At 40.8% G+C, this 19,600-nt stretch overlaps 1 protein-coding gene across 1 annotated transcript in view; it reads right to left on the reverse strand.

Moving 5' to 3' along the window:
• The window catches only part of ush2a (Usher syndrome 2A (autosomal recessive, mild)), a 271,031-nt gene that overhangs the window by 4,576 nt on the left and 246,855 nt on the right, over window positions 1–19,600 (reverse strand). The window contains exons 75-91 of the mRNA XM_059348990.1: window positions 15,433–15,518; window positions 14,570–14,711; window positions 14,093–14,434; window positions 13,569–13,930; window positions 13,107–13,476; window positions 12,527–12,808; window positions 12,239–12,408; window positions 10,019–10,349; window positions 4,582–4,788; window positions 4,241–4,333; window positions 3,735–3,880; window positions 3,501–3,619; window positions 3,042–3,140; window positions 2,757–2,933; window positions 1,958–2,041; window positions 1,506–1,647; window positions 1,178–1,265 (exon numbers count right to left, since the gene is read on the reverse strand). Coding sequence (XP_059204973.1) covers window positions 1,178–1,265; window positions 1,506–1,647; window positions 1,958–2,041; window positions 2,757–2,933; window positions 3,042–3,140; window positions 3,501–3,619; window positions 3,735–3,880; window positions 4,241–4,333; window positions 4,582–4,788; window positions 10,019–10,349; window positions 12,239–12,408; window positions 12,527–12,808; window positions 13,107–13,476; window positions 13,569–13,930; window positions 14,093–14,434; window positions 14,570–14,711; window positions 15,433–15,518 — 3,240 coding nt within the window. The remainder of the gene's footprint in view (window positions 1–1,177; window positions 1,266–1,505; window positions 1,648–1,957; window positions 2,042–2,756; window positions 2,934–3,041; window positions 3,141–3,500; window positions 3,620–3,734; window positions 3,881–4,240; window positions 4,334–4,581; window positions 4,789–10,018; window positions 10,350–12,238; window positions 12,409–12,526; window positions 12,809–13,106; window positions 13,477–13,568; window positions 13,931–14,092; window positions 14,435–14,569; window positions 14,712–15,432; window positions 15,519–19,600) is intronic.

The following is a 19,600-nucleotide window of genomic DNA, read 5'->3' on the forward strand; positions in this document are numbered from 1 at the left end:
ATAGAGGGGTAGTAAGACCAATAAAAAAAGGAAATCAATAAAGCCATTAATCATCCAGTGGATAAAGGTGATTATTGGTAGTTATTGACAGTGGTGGAAGAAGTACTAAGATCTCTTACTTGAGTAAAAGTAGCAGTCCCACAGTGTAGAAATACTCTGTTACAAGTAAAAGTCCTGCATTCAAAATCTTACTTAAATAAAGTACAAGAGTATTGGCAGCAAAATATACAATATATATGAAATATATAAAGTACCACAAGTAAAAGTACTCATTATGCAGAATGGCCAATTTCAGATATCACTATGTTGTTAGATTATATTGAATGATAAATCAGCTGGTAAACATGGGGCTATTTTAGTTTATTTATATATTGTTAGATATCTTATCATTTAATAATATATCATAACCTAAATATAGTGGACTAAAAAGTACAATATTGGCTTACAAAATGTAGTGAAGTAGAAGTATACAGTCGAATAAAATGGAAATACTCAAGTACAAGTACCTCAATTGTACCTAATACAGAACTAGAGTAAATGTACTTATAGACTACTTTTCACCTCTGGAGATTGGTGATGGGTGATTTGATGGATTTCTAAGATGTTTTTGTAATAGGTATGAGAAAAAGAAAAATAGCTCTATACACCTATGTCAGAGTTTGATTTATGAAAAACCATTAAACAAATCAAAACATTACTTTTAGGGGGGGTTACTGTTGTGCTTGTGTTATGCAACTCCTTGCTCATAAAACACTTTGGGGAATAGAAATAAGGGCGCGGTAAAACGGTACCAGTTTCTGGCTGGTATTAGTCACAAAAAATCATTTGGATTGTAAGGAAAGTTTTCCAGTGACAGTTGTTGTTTCAGCTCCCTCTGGTGGAACAAAGATTTAGACACAGCTGCTCTCACAGAGACATGGCATTTCTAAAATGTGTTCAATCTGTAGAAGAAAAGAGGTTTGATTCAAGCACCTGGTGAAGAAATCAAGAAATCAAAGAAAGTCCTTGTGAAATGCTCTTGGTTCCCTTTCCGTTTTATCTCCTGTAACGTTTCTTCAGTTTTTAATCTCTTTGCAAAGCTGACTACCTCTCTTTGTCTCTCTGTCCGTCTCTGCCCTTTCAATCACTCTGTCATTCTCGTTCACTGAGCGCCTTGTTTCTCTGCTAACCCTCTCACCGTGTACGTCTCTCCCCCAGCCTTCCTGCTCTTTTGAAGCATGACCAATGGGGGGCGCTCTCTGGCTGATGGATTCTTCCTCAGGGCTCTAGAGGGGAGAAAAATCATCGACACCCTTTTGTTCTTGTTCTTCAGATTAAACTGTGTTTTTACATAGAGCATGTCCTTTTTTAATGACAAGTTATGCTTAGTTGTATGTATCAGTGCACTTAAATATTGACTATTAATAACAGCATTAATATATTAAGTGCAGAATACCTGATAAGAAGACATTCTATTCTATTTAATGCCTTGAACCTTCAACATGCTGCATGTGATGTTACAATACCTTTGTAGCACCAGGCCCAGCAGTAAGGCGAGCAGAAACAGACCCAGCAGGGCTAACAACAAGATAAACCACAGCTCAGAGTAAACCGGTTTAGCCGACATGCTAACGCTCTCTTTATCACCGTCTTCAGGCTCATGAGGACCTGCAGAGAGAGAGAGAGAGAAATGATTAAGTCGTTAAACAATATGTTTAATTTCATTTCATTTCATATTTCTTGTAATTGTTTCTTAATTCACTGTAATCTGCTTATGTGTTATGCTGTATATGATTTGACCTTTTTTTAGTAGAGCACAATGTCATTAAAGTTTTTTTTTTAACAAGAGACAGATCCAAACATGGATTCCTGAGTCACTGAAGTGTATTCAGATTCAGGTTTCATTTTTTCACTTTACACTTTCAGCAATGTCTTGTGTGTGTGTGTGTGTGTGTGTGTGTGTGTGTGTGTGTGTTACCTATGCCACTGGCAGGGCTGTATCTGATGGTGGGAGTACTGGCACTGCCACTGTTTGTGGTACAAGTCACCTGAAATGACAACGCTAAGAGCAGAGGGGAAGAGGAACAGATGGAGCACAAGAAAATATTTTACGCGATAATGCAGTGAAACTTTTAGCCTTCTGTAAGTCTGCTTATAAGCCTGGCTTATATTAGACTGGTTGAGATGCATCTGTGCATAGATACAAAGATATTTCCTTTGGACAGGAACAGAGAAACATACTTGATCAAGTTTACTAAAGTTAAACTTACTTTGGTGGTTATAATTTGAAAATATACTAAATACTGCTTTCCTTCCTCCTACGCTCATGTTTTTCTTGATGCTTCTCCTGTCGATCGTCCAACTTTCTAAACTCACAACTATTTGTCATGGCAACTTCAGGTTCTCTGAAATACTCTCTTCACTTCAGCACCCCCCCCAATCCTTTGCTCATCATTATTACTAACCTGACAGCCAATGAAACAAGTCTTTATGTATTAAGAATTACTTTTGTAGAATGACACTTAATTATGATGAAGGTTTTTACTAATCCTGTTTAAACAAAGTTATACTAACTATATATTTTATTTATTCTTTTACTTTTGCATTCTCTTATTCAACAGGACTCTGTGTGCACTGCTTGCCTATCTTCACATCTCTCTAATTGCAACTGCTGTATTGTCTGTAGGTGAAAAAATTCCTTCGAAAATGTGTATCTATCTGTTGCGTCCTTGTGAAAACTGGATAAAGTGTACATGTATTTGTGTGTTTTTCCTCACTTTTCTGTGAGGTGCGTGGAATATAGAGATAGCTGTAGAAGCCAGTATAGACCCTCAGCTGGCTCTCTGTCACACTATACTCCTTCAGGTACCCGTTGAGGGAGAAGGAACCCGTCCAGTCCAGCCAAATAACTGTCAGGTTGCTGCCCACTGTGAAAGGAGACACATACTGGGGGGCTGAAGGGAGAGGGAGAGAGAGAGAGAGAGAGAATGGGATAAAAGAAACTTTTGTTTGATTTTATGTTTCTTATGAGTGGTCAGTTGAGGAAGGGAGACATTTGTTACCTTCACTCAGTGTGGTAACACTAGTCCAGTTGGAGGCAGTGCTGCCCATGTTGTTGAAGCACGCAGCTCTCAGCTGGTAGGTGGAGTATGGTTGGAGACCTGCATATATTAATTCTGCTGATTAGTCACATAACTGACAGAAAACAAAATTGCATACAAAATTATGCAAATACCTCTCCAAGGCCTTATAATTAGCTGTCACACTTTTTTTTTATGAAGGATTGCAGTTTTGCAACTGCTACTATTCATTGGGATAAATACAATTCTATCTATGTTCTGTTGTATTATTGCCGTCATTTCTCCTTTTTTAAATTAATTTCTTCTCGCAGTGATATTTCAGTACCACTTTGTTGTACAGTGATTTGGTACTAATGCAAATATTTATTGTTTCTGTAAAGTTTTTCAGAACACTTCAGGGTTAATATGCATTTTAAAAACATTTTGACTTGACAATGTGACCTGTCACATTGTAGCTCCGCCTTTTGCCAAAGAAACAGATTTCTATTGGTTCTTCAACACAAGGGAGGGGTACAGGCTGGGGGGGCTGAGGGCAAGGTGTTCTGAGATGTAGCTCGCAGCTGGAAACAGAGCAAAAGAGAGTAAATGAAGAAGAGTGAGATTATGGTATGTGTATCTGTAATGCAGCCTGTGTCAAGGAAATTTGAAGATTCACTTTTTATATTTTCTACTCACCTCTCAATGACTCCATTAGGTGCCAGAGGCTCGTCCCACTCCAGCTGAACAGAGCGGGACGTCATGGTGAGTGGGCGAGGAGGAGGCTGGTGGGCCGGGGGGGCAGCCAGGGTGTGGAGCTCAGTAAGAGGACCCTGGCTGCAGCACTGTCAACCGTTCAAAACAGACAGTTCAAAGATGTCACGGCATTACAGTGTTCTGCCAGAAGTCAGAAGAAAACTATATACTCATAATTTAAACAGTGAGTTAAGGGAGTTGTTTTGGAAATGAAAAAATAAAATTAGTACTTCTGCTCAATTATTTTACAGTACAAATGCCAAGATCATTTATTCATCCATAATGTAAAAACCCCAGCCAAACAATAAATTTCCAGATCAGTGATTCTTTATGAACTGGAGACCATCTTTTCTTTACAAAAAACATTTTAAAGCAGACCTAAATGGATCATTCTTATGTCAATTTACTGTATCGATACATCTGTCATATCTTAAAGTCAGTATTATTACCTGAAAGCAGGTGCAGGCCTCCACTCCTACCCAGTACTGAGTGTAAGGACGTAAACCATGGAGTGTCTGCTGATGGGATGTACCCTCTGAGAGCTACAGGAGGGGAAAGTGCAAGGGTGAAATAACTTGTGGGTTTTCATATGATTGAGATGCAAATATTGGACTAGTCAGGAAGAAAAATAATTGAAAAAAAAAAGAATGGAGAGGAGGGAACGAGTGAGTGACCACAGAAATGGGGGTTGACGTTACATAAGAGGGAGGACTGGAGAGGCCGAGCGTAAAGGGAAAGTCAGAAGTTGTTAATAAGTAGCGTATTGTTAAATGTAATATTATTTTATTACCAGAGTGTGGTTGTTGTGGTTGACTGAGAACACTCTGTAGAGGCTAACAATCCCATTGGGTTGGGCTGGAGGATGGATGTCCACTACTGCTGAGGTGGCTGAAACACGCAGGAAAATAGGCGTGCCTACACCCTCTGGTGGGGCGGGTCCTGTTCTCCCATTGGCCCACGGACTGGCAGAACGACCAGCCGAATTCACTGCCCACACCTGTCAGTCAAAACCACATATCAATTAATAATATAATGAAATTTGACTCACAGTGAATAACAGAGACAAAATGAAAGCCAGACAAACTTTTTCCTCCGTTCATTAGGATTTTAGATGCATTTTATTAACTCTTAATGATGAAAACTTCTCTTAATTAGCCAGTATTCACCAGACCACCAAAAGGAGATAAGTCAATTCATTGGACCATCCATCAAAACTACCATCAGCAGTGAGAGCAAAACCTTTTCAACATGCAACCCGACACTAACATATCTGCATGACAATTACTTTTCACCTTCATCAAGGAGTTATTCACACACACACACACACACACACACACACACACACACACACACACACACACACACACACACACACACACACACACACACACACACACACACACACACACACACACACACACACACACACACACACACACTAATCTTATTTGTGTGCTTGTGTTGGGTATAATTAGAGGGTGTACACAGCACAGGGTCAGGCAGGGTGGAGATTTGCATGTGTAAGTCATCTGTAGCCTGTCAGAAGTAGTGCAGAAGGCAGATGGATGAGTCTGAGCTTTACTGTTCAAAGTGTGTGTCTGTGTGTGTGTGTGATGCCATCACAGCTACAGACGACGTGAGTTTTGCGCGTGTATACTTGTGCATGCAAGTGTGTTAAGAGTTGAATTAACCTCAATAATAGTCAATTAGGCCGTGATCAATCAGACTGATTGATCTAAGTGACAGCACAGATGGACTGAGATGGGAGAGGGGAAAGAAGAATGGAAGATGGAGAGACTGGGAATGGGGAGGAGGAGGAGGAGGACAGGAGGAAGGGTGGACAAAGCACAAGAAAAGGAAGCAGGAGAAATTTCGAGCTGTGTTGTTTTAGAATTTCCTGCCCCCCAGAGGTACCTGCTCAGTCAGTGATTTAATGGGTTTCATTCTAAAAAAAAGATTGTTTTTTCTTGTGGTTTGTAGCAGTTGCATTATTGTGTGCATGCAAATGTATCTAGATATGAGTAACTGAAAGCAACTTTTATAGACACTTATTAAAATCACTTGACACAAACACAACATTTTAGTGTCCAATCCATTAAACTAAAAAAAGGACAGACATCTGCCCTTGAACACTTATTTAGGGTATTGTGTTTTTATATTTCTGATTTGACTCATTTCTTCTCAGAGAAAGCAGCCAGGACTCGACTGGCCCATGAAACTGTCGGCTGCTTTTTAAAGGGATGAGGGGAGCTGATGTTATTGGCCATTGTTGTGGCCCACACCAACTCTCTCTTTTCACATGTGGTACATATTTTGCTGCACCTTGTTCATGTTTCCACATTAAATCTAGTCGAAATTACCAACTGATTAATTTACTGTGCGTTCAGACTTACAGCAAGGGTCTGCATTGGTGCAGGTTCTGTTGGCGTACACAAAGACACCACACATCCTTTATTCTTCTATAAGGCAAAACTTTAGCACTCCAGGGGTATTAAGGCTGAACTAATTTTCACCTCCAACTCAATGCCTGTATTCTACCTGATATTGATGCCTGCGTGTATGTCACTTGCAAAGAATTAGGGCAAATGATCAACTAGATGTCCTGTTGTACTGAAAATGGCCTGAGGCAGCAGTAAGTACACAACCAGTGTATAACCAGTATTCTATGTTTTTATTGAAATGGAAATGTGTAATTCAGTGGATAGATTAAAAAAAAAAATTAAAAAATGTGAGTAAAAAACATAAAACTGAGGTATGTATACTTGTGTGTAAATTCATTTTGTTTGGGATTTTTGTTTTACATATAATAAATATATAGAGATAATTCTGTTTCGTTTCACTCTTTCATTTTCAGTGTATCAATGTATAAAGGGAATTGTACAAAATACTTCATGTATAACGGGTAGGTGTTAGAAGCTAGACTTCAAGCCTACACCGTACACTCTTACAGTTACCTACCTTCTTTAGTTCCTCACTACTTTGAATCTTTTTTGTGTATTTGAGTAATATTTTGAAAATGAAGGGTTAGGTTTGAAACCGAAATTAATTAAACTAAACTGAACGGTGCTTGACGATGTCTTATCTGTGCATTATACATGTACAGGACAGCTAGATAGGATTTGTCAAAGATCAACAAGTTTGCATAATAACTCAAAATGTAGTGACACTGAAATTGAGACTGCAAGTAAACCTAATTTACATGCATTTTCTTTTACTTATACAACTATAACATTTAGAGAAATTGTAATACTTAAAAAAAGAGAAAGGAAAGAAAGAAAGAAAGAAAGAAAGAAAGAAAGAGAAAAGAGTGCAATCACAAATGGAATAAGTGATTTTTTCTAGTGTTTATGTATTATCAGCCTTTCGGGCCATGGTCGTGTGGTGAATGAAGGAATGGGAATGGCAGGGAGAAGAATGACGGAAAGGACAGGAGCCTGTAAGACGGTGCGTTAGGTAAAGGGCATGCTGTCACCCTGATAGGGAAAAGGTCAAAGAGAAGTGTGTAGTTAACAGCTGTGGGAGAGGCCCTCATGGTGTTTATAACCCAACTAAAAGGATGCACACATGCTTTTGTCATAAAAGCTCAGCCCATTTAATATTGGTTTGAAATATTTGTTAAAATAATGGCTCTACTTTACTTTCTCTTCATCTTCAGAGGAAAACTTTCCATTGGATAACTCACACATTTAAATCACGGATATGTCAATTAATAAGAACTGCTCCTGCTTATAAGTAATAATGAAGTAATGGAGTGTGGAATCGAGTCACGTGACTGCCACTCAAGTCTTATGACTCAAAACTCCAGAGTGTAGGACTTGAGTGCAAAGACTTGAGATTTGAGACAAAACAATAACCTGGTCCCACCTCTGAATACCATTAGCATGATATGAACAGCACATAGTGGGGGTGGCTTCCAAATAACTGAGAAGTGGGTTTTGTTTTCTTCTGTATTTATCTGTATGTAAACATGCATACGTATGCTAACGATGTCTTGATTGTACCTTTTATTGTAACATTGTTAACTTGAGATTAACTCGCAGTTGCTGTTATTGTAATCACATTTGCATCATCGTATTCATGCATTGGCATCAGGTGAAAGAAAAGTTTTCTCCTCCATATGAAGTTACTACACAGGGACTGTGGCTTGATTTGTTGCTTATAAGTGTTTCAATTAAATTTACTCCTGTCATAAAATCATAACTGCAGCACTGAAATATTTCTACCCAGCAACAACCATGTTCTTCCCCTGGTAGCAACACAGTTAGAGTCTCAACATGACGCAAGGCTTTTGGGCTTGATTAAGAAGTTTGTGCCACATAGACAGAACAGAAAGAAGAAGTTCAAAACTAAAGTCAGTTCAGATCACCTTGCCCTTGATCCAGTGCTAAAAGGTAGAACTCATCTCGCCGTCCTTATATCATCTACAGACTTTTTACGGCCTTCTCTCGTCTCTTGTCCTCTCTTCTCCTATTGGGCCGCGATTTGGCTTATTAGACACAAAATAAAAATATACCCTGTTAGCTGCCATGGCAGCAAATGAGCCGCCATGGCAACAAACTACTTCAGGAAGCCACCAGCCAGTATTTGAGTGTTTTTATTGGACGGTTGGACTGCGGACTCGTTTCGAGCGCTCTGATAGGCCAACTGAGCTTCTTGGCGGGTGCATCTACTTGAGGTGAAGGGGCTAAGTTGTGTGAAAGTGGGCAGTAATTAAAACCAAGCATAAAGCTGTCAATAGGAGCTTATGACCCAGTGTAATTAGCCTAATATGATTTCTCTCTCTGCGCTGTGGTGTGCTAAACTGAACTGACTTATCGTCCTTGTGTACTCCTGAAACACAGAGAGAGGATGAGAGCCAGATCCGTACGTAGACAGATTAACAGCTAAATAAAACTAAAGCCAGGCAGATAAAGAGGCACACAGGTGGGTATGTAATATAACAGGCTGAGAAAACTTACACACTGTATAACTTCATATGAAATATCCAAAAAATGTATACCATTTCTTCGCTGCTCTCTGACGCACACACACACACACACACACACTCACTCACTTTTGTATACATGCACACACAAACACATAGAGAACTGAGTACACGTGTTCACACACATACCACCACCTTGTCCACGATCCCCCACTGACAAATCCTCAGGGGACGTGTAGCGGTCACCATTAAAAGGTCTTTCCAATACAAGCTCTGTTACCAAGGGGGCTAACAGTTAATTCGATTGGCTGGCTGGTAATCAGGAAGTGGGGTGCTCTGAGGGCCCAGTGATTAATGGCGCTGTTGCCCGCCCGTCATCTCCCAAAGCTCCTCCCTCCCTCCCTCCTCCTGTCATAAATTAGGACCCTCGTAAATAAAGACGGCATCACAATCAGGCAAACTCAATCAATTACACAGGTTCTCTGGCCTCAGCTCGTATGTCTGACAGGCAGGAATGCTAATGTTATTGTTGCTTCCAAAGGGCTAGCCTGTCAATTAGCGCGCAAACGCGCAAGCACAACAGCATGAATATGGACCCCACCATTTAACACCTGTCTGATTACTTGTGTGTTAGTGTGTGTGTGTCTATGTGGTGGCGTGCATGGACATAGACTCTCTTCTACAGGTTTAGATATTCTGTTATTCTCTTTCCTTGAAAAATACATCTTTTACATTTGTTGTTCCAAATAAATAATCTGCAAAATTGAAACTTGTTTGCCAAGTGTTGCTCCTGGGAAATTTGATTAACTCTTTCTAGTACAAATAAAAAAAGTTAAAAACGTCATGGATGCATCATAAAATCCATGCCAAAGTTACTCTGTTTTGAGTGACTATAAAGGTAAATGGTAAATGGACCTGCACTTATATAGCACTTTTCTAGTCACTTTACGACCACTCAAAGTGCTTTACACTACAGACTGCACTCATTCACCCATTCACACACATTCATACTGGTGGCAGAGGCTACCCTAAACAGTGCCACCTACCACCATTGGGAATTCATTCACACACCAATGAACGCAGCATCGGGAGCCATTTGGATACTTTGACATGTAGGCTGCCATGGTCAGTGATTGAACCACCCACATTCCAACCAATAGGTGACCACTCCACCAACTGAGCCTTTTCCTCTCAGATCTGAATAAAAAAAATCAGCCTAAGTTTAACAGGACTAACCAGTTAGGGTTTTTGCTGTAGTGCTGCTTTTCTAAACACACACATGTAAATGCACAGGGAGTTGTACCTGGTACTGGTATACAGTATATGGCTGGAGTGCTTCATCTTTGCAATTAGTAGAGATATTCCTGTAGACAAGTGTTGCAGCATCACGTCTGTCATCATCAGGGGTACGGTGCAGTCTGCGGTACACCTCGTAATGAAGGACTCTGCCATTTGGCTGAGCTGGAGGGGACCAGGTGAGTAGAAAGGTGGTCTGTAGGCCTGTGTGTATGTCAGGCTGGAGGTCTAACAGTGGCGCTGTTTGTCCAGCAGGGGGAGCTTCCAGAGTGAGAACAGATGACCAGTCACTGGAGGAGCAGCCCAGCGCTGTGCAAGCCTCCACCCTCACTTCATACCTACACAAACACACAGACATGTTTTTAAATGCAACCATTAGTGTTTTTTTTTGTTAGAGAGCATTGTGGGAAAGAAACACAAATTGCACAAGACTTTAATCTGAGAAAATACCTTAGAAATTTGGTTAGCAAATTTAGCAAATGATTGCATTCTGTTATATTTATGTTTTAGACAGCGCCACAACTTTTTTACAATCAAGGTTGTTATTCGTGTCTAAAGTGGTTAGCTGTCACGCAATCTCTCTGTCCCCTGCTCACAACAAGTGTTCATATTGTATTGATGCCATACTAATATTGTTGTTTCTCAGTTAATTTGGTTGCCTTTTTTCCTATGTACTGATGCAATTGGATTTTTTTGTAGGCTCTCTTACAGTTATGATTACAGACTCTCTCCACCTCCCTACACTCTTAATTTCAGTGTAATTAATTTGTAAAAAGATGGAAAACACACAAGACACAAGGTTAAAGATGAACTTTACTGCTAGCATAAATATATACTTTTAAACTTTCTATGGATATTGTGATAATATTTCCATAATTGTGAGTGATATACAGTAGTGATATCTGAAGATGTGACAGTCCTACTTTGTAATCATGTCTTAAAATTCATATGTTTTACTTATACAAGACAACTACCATTACGAGGTAACACATTTGCAACAGGAAGCGCTTTTTTTCTAGAGAGAGAAAGAAATGAGGGAGATGACAGAGAGGAGTGAGGGGGAGAAAAGAGAGAGAGGGTTAAGAAGATGAGTTGAATGGATAGAAGGTCATCAGAGAGAGGGGGAGCGATCTTTAGATGATAAGGCTGATGAGCTTTTATTATCTGAATCTTATCACCACATACACACACACTAAACAAACACGACCACACATTTGAGCACAGGAATAGATACACACGACTACACATGCATATGTTCCCTCACACACAGAGACATACACAGATATGTAGTCTTCACTGAGAGTGTGTGATAGAAACATGGCCCCTGCTTCAAGGTTGACTCCCTTTTCTTTCTTTCTCTCAGTCACTCTGTTTCTCGTCTCGAAATACCACAGTCTTAACAATGTCCTTTTGACAGCTTGTTTGAAAGGTTGTTTCACCAAATTAAGATATTTGCATTTGACAGCTGCATTAGTATCCTAATTTATTACACAGCCATCAGAAGTGCGGCATTTGACTTATTTCACAGGGTAGGTGTCTCCTGACAGAAGACTTTATTGGGCAAAACAGCAGAGTACAATCTGCGCAGTGATGATGTGCATCTATTTATCTTTGCAAGATTATTTTCATCTGAGAAGATACAAATATCTTTCTTATATTGAAAAGTGTCATACATCTGAGAAATATATAAAACCATAAGTGTTTACTTTTTGATCCTTCTCTCTGGCTCATTTTCTGCCCCTGTAAAAGTTAAATTATTTTAAAGGATGTATTCAAGTCAAAAGATGCATTCATTGATTGCTTTTAACAAAATGAAAATGGAAACAATAATGAAGGAAATCAAGATCTGCTATTAACAGTAGATCAGTCCCTGGGGTGTGTTGGTTTGTTAAGAGTGTTTTTGTTGTTGTTGTTGTTGTAACCACTAGATGACCCTCTGTTCTCATCTTATACAGTATTCCTGCACATACTTTCCCTAATAACAGTACTTACTTGCACATGGAAATAGAAAAACTGTGTTTTTCAGCTTTTTTAGTGATGATTTTATGCAATGCAATTAAATGAATATATAAGATATGTTACCTATAGTTTTGTTTTGAAGAAAAAAAAGAAAGAAATTAACCCTAAATATTCTTCTGATTTATACATATACCGAACATTACATTCATAAAATGCTGCAGAAACATAAACTAAAAGTTAACTGTGGAGGAGATCTGCTTTGACTGACCTGTGGTAAGGAGCCAGTCCATGCAGGGTTGTGTGTTGGGCAGAGAAGTCTCTGTCCTCTGGAGTGAACACAGTGCTGGTGATGCTGAGCCGGACTGGATCTCTTTGATACACAGTGTAACTTACAATGTCTCCATTAGGACGGGCTGGAGTACTCCACTCGACTCTCAGCTGGAAAGAAACAACATACTGCATAAAAACTTTCAAACATCAATTTAAAGACTATAGGAAGATAAGCATCAGTGCTGCCAGCTCTTACTTATATGGACTGAATCGATCGGTGACCCACCTGGCTTTGTCTAAGAGGCGTCAGTGTTGGAAGTCCGACACCAGAAGGAGCTGACGGGTGAGTCTTTGCTGTGGCTGCAGTGCTGCTCACTGGCCCTTTGCTGTTGTTGGCCCTGACAACGTAGCTGTATTCCACACTTGGCAAAAGTGTGAAGTCGTGGTAATGTGTCTCCGTGCCAACATAGATAACTTCACCATCTCTGCGGAGTTCATATCCTGTGATGATGCCATTAGGGTGCTCTGGTGGTCCCCAGCTTACCTCCACTGACTCTGGGCCAGTGACCTTCAAAGGAAAGGTCAAGGGTCACATCAAACAGAGCTATAAGCTAAGTAGCATAACAAAATTTAAACTCAACAAAGCTCACGCAAATAAAAACAATCAAATTATAACAAAAACATGTATACAGTTTGTGTTCATTTAATTCATTAATGTTAAAAAAATATATTTTTTTAATAATCTGACTTTTTATTCAATTCATATTCTCAAAGATGAGCAGTGAAATGTAAAAAGCAAGTCAAATTCCTTTGATATCAGATATTGCAAACCTGGTAACTGGAAGTCTTATATAAAACAAACACACCTTAAGAGTCGGGGCATGCAGGCCAGTGGGAGGAGCTTCTCCAGTCAATATGGACATTGTGGAGCTGGTGGTGCACCCACCGCTCGTACAAGCTGAAAGGACCAGATCGTATGACGTGTGTGGCTGCAGATCTGGTAACACTGTATTTAGGTCTTTCCCACGATACGTTTCTTCATTGTTCAGTTTCAGCACATATTCAGTCACCTCTCCATTCTGTGTCTGTGGTTTACTCCAGGAAATGTTTATGCTATTGGATGTAATGCTGTCCACTGTGGGAGCTTCCACTGTGGCAGGTGGAGCCTCGAGAGTTGTGATGTTTGTATGAGGGCTGGTGGTGCAACCCTCAGATGTACAGGCTATGATTGAGTAGCTGTAGAAAAGAACAGCATAGAATGGAAGTTTAATGCATTCAGCTGAATGAACATGAGACAACACAATGGTATGAGTAAAGGAGAGAAATACCTATATGTTGAAAATGGCCTAAGGTTTTCGTCTGTGTATCTGAGAACAGTCGGGTCAAAACTAAATGAGAAACTGACATTGTTTCTCTGAATCCTGTAGGATTGAAGTATCCCACTGGGCTCCAAAGGTGGGGTCCATGACACCAAGACCTCACTGGGCTGGCCTTGGAGGTGAGTCACTGTCGGGGGAGCTAGCCCACGAGGAGGAGCCTGTCTTGTTGTCACAGTTACCCAGGGACTGTGGGTGTGTCCAGCGGGGTTGTGAGTCCGGACACTGAACTCGTACTGTGTCCAGGGACGCAGACCAGTCACAGTATATGAGAAGGTGTCAGAATGTTGTGGAGATGCTTCTCTGAACAGCACCTGTTGAAGACAGTATTGATGATTAAGGTTGTGTGCTATACGATGTATGGATACTGGTGGCACCTGGGTATTTTGTCAGGCTAACTGACAAATGGTCGGATTCACCATGAACTTCAAAATCAGTGCCTATAACTTTAGAGATGTGTCTTTGGTTTCAGCTACCTTTCCCATTTCAATATCCTCTTCATTACTCCTTCCCCTCGCCATTTCCTCCAGACTTCTCCCAAGTAAGAAATACTCTCCAATTGGCCCGTTGGGCTGCGAGGGAGGGCCCCAGGTAAGTGATACACTGTCTGGGCCAATGAAGAGAGGCCTGGGAGGGGGCTGGGAGGCAGGTGGAGCTGCTGCTGTGGTGACATGCTGAGGTGAGGTGTGTGTACAGCCTGCTAAGGTGCAAGCTTCAAGAGTCAGAGTATACATGGTCCATGGTTCCAAACGACGAAACAGGAAGTTGCGTGATAGTCCGCTGAATTCTAGGTTCCCCTCACTGTACAAGTTGTACATCTGGGAACGGAAGAAATGGAAAGTAAGCACAAGTTAAGAAAAGTGTGCAGTTTAGTTGGACAGGAGGAATAAACTGTGTCTTCTACTACATGGGACTGAAGTGTTTTGTGTTTATGTCGAGTGTATTGGATGTACCGTGATGATTCCATTTGGAACACTTGGCTGATCCCAGCTAAGCAGTAATGCCCTGCCCTGCTCCCTCTGCTCCACTGTGAAGTTAGCCAGGCCAGCCGGAGAAGCCTCCAGGGTCCTAATGTCTACCCACGGACTGGACACACTACCTGAAGGGTGGCAAAACATCTTAGCTCAATGGACAGGTTCAGTGGTTAGTGCTGACATAATTAATTCCTGATGTATTAAATGAGTTACTGATCGTCATCAACCTGTATTCAAAACTAGGGCTAATTATGTTCATCATCATCGCTCATTTTTTCAATGACTAATGTGACATGACATAACACTAACTATGATGATATCAATGTGCAGTATTGTTAATGAAAAAGACCAAAATCCCACAGCAGTTTTGCACTACCGTGTTGCACTACACTGGCAGCACACAATGAGCACAGTCAAGACGACTCGGGCCAGTTAAAATTAAATATGCAAATCAGATGTTCAAATTCTAGATGTACTCTTTAAACTGATATCATCAGGCCACTAGACCAGATACTTTCTGCAAGGCTGCATTCTTAATCATTCAAGATGTATTTTTAATCAGATAATGCCGAGATAAAATAGTTTTGTCAATGACAAAACTATTGGTTTTGGCTCCGGTAGATTGATTGAAATGTCAATCTAATCTGATGACTAAAAAGTCTAAAATGTTGACAGTTTTCAACAACTGAAACTAAACAAAAATAGTTCATTTTTCTATCACTAGACTAAAATTTCCAGACTTTAGGTGAACCAAAAGTTGACTAACAAAAAACATGATAAAAACAGACACTGACTTAGACTAATAAAGAAAAAGAGCTGAAAAAATGAACACTATAATCCACCTACCTGCCTCGTTCACTGCTTCCACTCGTAGACTATACTGACTGTACGGTTCAACACCATAGACTGTTGCTTCAAGGACTGAACCCTGAGAAAGGTGCAAAGTATGGTACAAAGAGAGATGGAATGAGTGCAGAGAAATAAGAAAAGAAAAAAGTAGGAAAGAGGGATGAGAGGGAGAGAGTTGTATGGAGGTGGGGATATGGGAGAGAAACAAGAGAAGAAAAGGAAGGATTGGGCAAGAGTTAAATGGAGAAATAAAATAGAGCAGAGATGGAAAAGGAAACAGCAAAGTGAGTAGCATGGCATAGCAAGAGAGAAGTGAGCGAGTTAGTTACAGAAACAAATCCTGCATGAATAAAAACCAGTGCATTACTCATTAAAATGGGGAATGAAAAGAAACGCTGAAACAATGGCGAGCTAAGATGACATGACATGGGATTTGTGATATCAACATTTCAACATACAGGCTCTGCCATGCTAAAGTAAGTAGACACCAGAGAAGTGGCAGAGACAGAGAGAGAGAGAGAGACTGGCAGGCACACGGCCGTCCCTTATGGGTGAATTCAAAGCTTCCAGATTGAGTGTTTATGTCACACATGCACCCTTTCATATCACACACACACACACACACACACACACACACACACACACACACACACACACACACTGCGGAGTGTGTCTGCCAGTAGCTTTAGGCAGTGGGACCCAGCCCAACACCCTGGCAGACACAGGGCCAGTGTGTATGTGTGTGTGTGATACAGTGGGAACACCATTTACTAATTGATAAGAGACACACTGTTGTTTGAAAGGGCCCTGGCGTGCGATGACATGGTAGTCAGGGAGCACTAGGCTCCAGGACTGCCTGTTTGTTTGTTTGTTTATGACTGTGAGCTTTCAAGCAGCTATGAGACTGATGTTTCTCTAAGCGCGTGTGTGTGTGTGAACATATTTGTGTAATTGTACAACATAGGAGGCTATTTTTTTTCATGTGTTGAGTCTGCAGTTTTTCAAAATTGTCTGTTCAGGATTGTATGCTTTCACATAAGCAAGCATATGTAAAGAGATTAACTGGTAACCCACTTCAATGCAGCGGCAAGAGGATCAAAAAGGCTCCGATTCAAACTGAATCAAATGAAAACCCTGACAAATCACCGTAGCATGGCACCAAGAATGAACTGTCTGAACAACAACCAGAATGCATGTATTCACTGTTTTCATGTCTGGGAGCCAACGTGTTTTTCATCCACAGTAAAATAGGATTAATAAGCCCCTAGACACCTAGACACAAGCTAAATCCTCCTGCAAATCACAACACTTCTCAGCAGAGAGAGGAAGGGAGGGAGGGACGCAAAGAGAGAGACACAGGGGTGGAGAGAGATAGAAAGAGAAAGGGGCGGTGGGGGTGAGAAATAAGGGCCGGAAGAAAAAAGAGATCGGACTGAAATGAAGTATACATAAGTAAGACGATGTAGGAGAGAGAATTAGAGAAGAGGGTTATAAAAGAGAAAGAGGTGAGTAAGTTATTAACTGATGAAGGAAATAGGGATAAGGAGAGACAGAAGGAGGGGGGAGTGTGAGTAAGACTTAGACAGAGAGATTGAGTGAATGGGTAAAAAAAGACGGAAGAAAGCTAAAGTGGGAAAAAAAAGATAAATGTGGCAAAAGGGAGAGACAGATTAAGTGAGCGAGAATGAGAGATCTCTCTACCTTAAAAGCCAGTGAAATATGTGAGGCATGTGGCCTATAAAGCGGTTAACATATGCACATTGTCAATAGCAGCATCTGGCGCTGGCAGCTTTTATAGGAGCATGGAGACTCTGCTACACGCCTCTAGATGGCAATACATTCAAACACTTTATCACTGAAACACACCACATTAACGGCCCACTAACACTCACGCACCGCACACAAACGCACACGCACAGACACACAGACACACATACACACACACACACACACACACACACACACACACACACACACACACTCAACAATCAAGCACTATGAAATTCACCACAGCAACCACACACACATACAGATCGGCAGACAGGCAGTAATCAAATGGTGTAACACTAAAACACACTACTATTACATTACATTAACAGCTCCCTCAATAACTATTTCTTTCTCATACATACACATGTGCAGAGACACAAACAAAAAACACCTTTACTGTGTCTTTTAATATAAATATTAAGGAAAACAAACACAAAACTAGAAATAATGTCATAACAGAGTTAAGGTCAATTTAATATCTGCTGTGCAGGTAGAAAAAGACATAATTTTCCAACATTATGTATACCACATTTATGCTTCATGTACACTATACAGCATCTGACCTCGATGTGTGTAAGATTAAACAGCTGGAGCTGCTTTGTTTCATTTATGTTTCAGCACCAGTCGTGAAGCTAGAGCTATATTGCAATTTAGCAATAGGTATTTATGATTTCACTGTAATATTTAGACCAGGTTCTAGTGAAGGATTTTACATTTTTCCTGCAGTATCAGCAAAATGGTAGATTAATGATTGGCCAGGACTGTAGCTGCAAAAAGTGCTTTGATAAATCGTTCATGTTTTGAAAAAAATGGCCAACCTATGAAGACCACATGAATCGCTACAATGTAAAAATATGAAAGCAAAAGGTTCTCGTCAAGCTAAACTCAGTGTACATGTGTGTGTGGATGATCAAAGTCACTACCTAATTATGCCAAATGCAAAAGAACAGAGGGAGAGCAAGAAGTCAAGAGAGAGTGTGAGAGACAGGGGGGTTTGCACAGATGTAAAAGAAAGAAGTTGTAAACAAGACAGAGGAAGAGAAAATGAGACAATAATAGGGAAAGAAGAGAAGAGACAGGAAGAGGTCTCACTAATTTATACATTAAAGAGCCCTCAGATCTTACATGGTTCAACACAACTTAGCATTGAGGGCAAGGAAGCAATTTATTCAATCTTTCATTTCCTCATTCTGTCTTCTCTTTGGTGTGTGAGCTTAGCTTCAGCAGGGGTTCTCTGGACAGTGAGTGTGTTTCTGCATGTGTAGCCTATATAAAGGGTCAATGTCCATGTTTGCTCCTTGAACCTTCTGCAAATATACCAGCATCTTCATTTATTTCTGTACATTTGCATTTATCCTAACAAGCCCACATCTGCATGCATCTTGTTTTGTACCCGTGTCCCTAGAAGAGTGTGTGCTTGTGCATGTGCACAGCTGTGTGTGTGTGTGTGTGAGTGCGTGTGATATTCAGGTGGAGAGGCATGGTGCGGCCGGGGGGACAGTGTGTGATACTAATTAAGAATAACCATGTGTATTTGTCAAAAGAATTATGCTGATTATCTCACAAAGGCCCCAGCACTGGGCCCCGCAGAGAGACAGAGAGACGGACCAACATTAGCATATGGACACACACACACACACACACACACACACACACACACACACACACACACACACACACACACACACACAGAGGTAAAAGTAAAGTGAGTACCTAAGAACATACATGAAAGAACCATGGCTAATGATAGGTGAATGGGGTCCACTTGGTGTGCCTTCAGGATGTTTCTCTTCACAGGCCTTCTCTGGCCTCTCCACTCTATTCATATTAAGTCCTGGAGAGATAATACAGCACCCTGCTGTTTCACCTTTTCTTATGTGCCTCAGTTCTTCCAGTGTGTGGTAAAACATGCCATGATCAGATGAGCTTCAATTCGATTCAATTCAGCTCAATTCAATTCAATTCAGTTCTTCAGTCCAGTCTATTAGTACAAGCTGTGCCCTGACCAGCCCTGTGAGAGTAGTAATTGTTTTCGGAGGTTTCTGAGGTGAGCCAGTGTACCACACGCTGCTCTCTCGCGCCCCATGCCAAGCTCTCAAGCCAAGTTTGTGTGTATGTGTGTGTGTGTGTATACGTGTTTATGTGTGCATACTTAATTCAATGCTGCTGGAACAATTGCCCTGTGTCTGTTTGCAAATGCCCTGCGTGGGTGTCCCTGCTAGTCAGTGTGCGTTAGACAAACCCTGACACGTACAGACGTTCCTGCGACACATACACACACATACAGAAACACACCCACAGACACACAGAGTGCCATTAGGCATGTGTTTTGTCTGTGGCCAGCACAGGCATAGAGAGGGACTGCAGGGGTCTGGAACAGGCAAGCCCACT

The sequence above is a fragment of the Centropristis striata genome, chromosome 2, assembly GCF_030273125.1.
Source record: "Centropristis striata isolate RG_2023a ecotype Rhode Island chromosome 2, C.striata_1.0, whole genome shotgun sequence".
Classification (NCBI taxonomy): Eukaryota; Metazoa; Chordata; class Actinopteri; order Perciformes; family Serranidae; genus Centropristis; species Centropristis striata.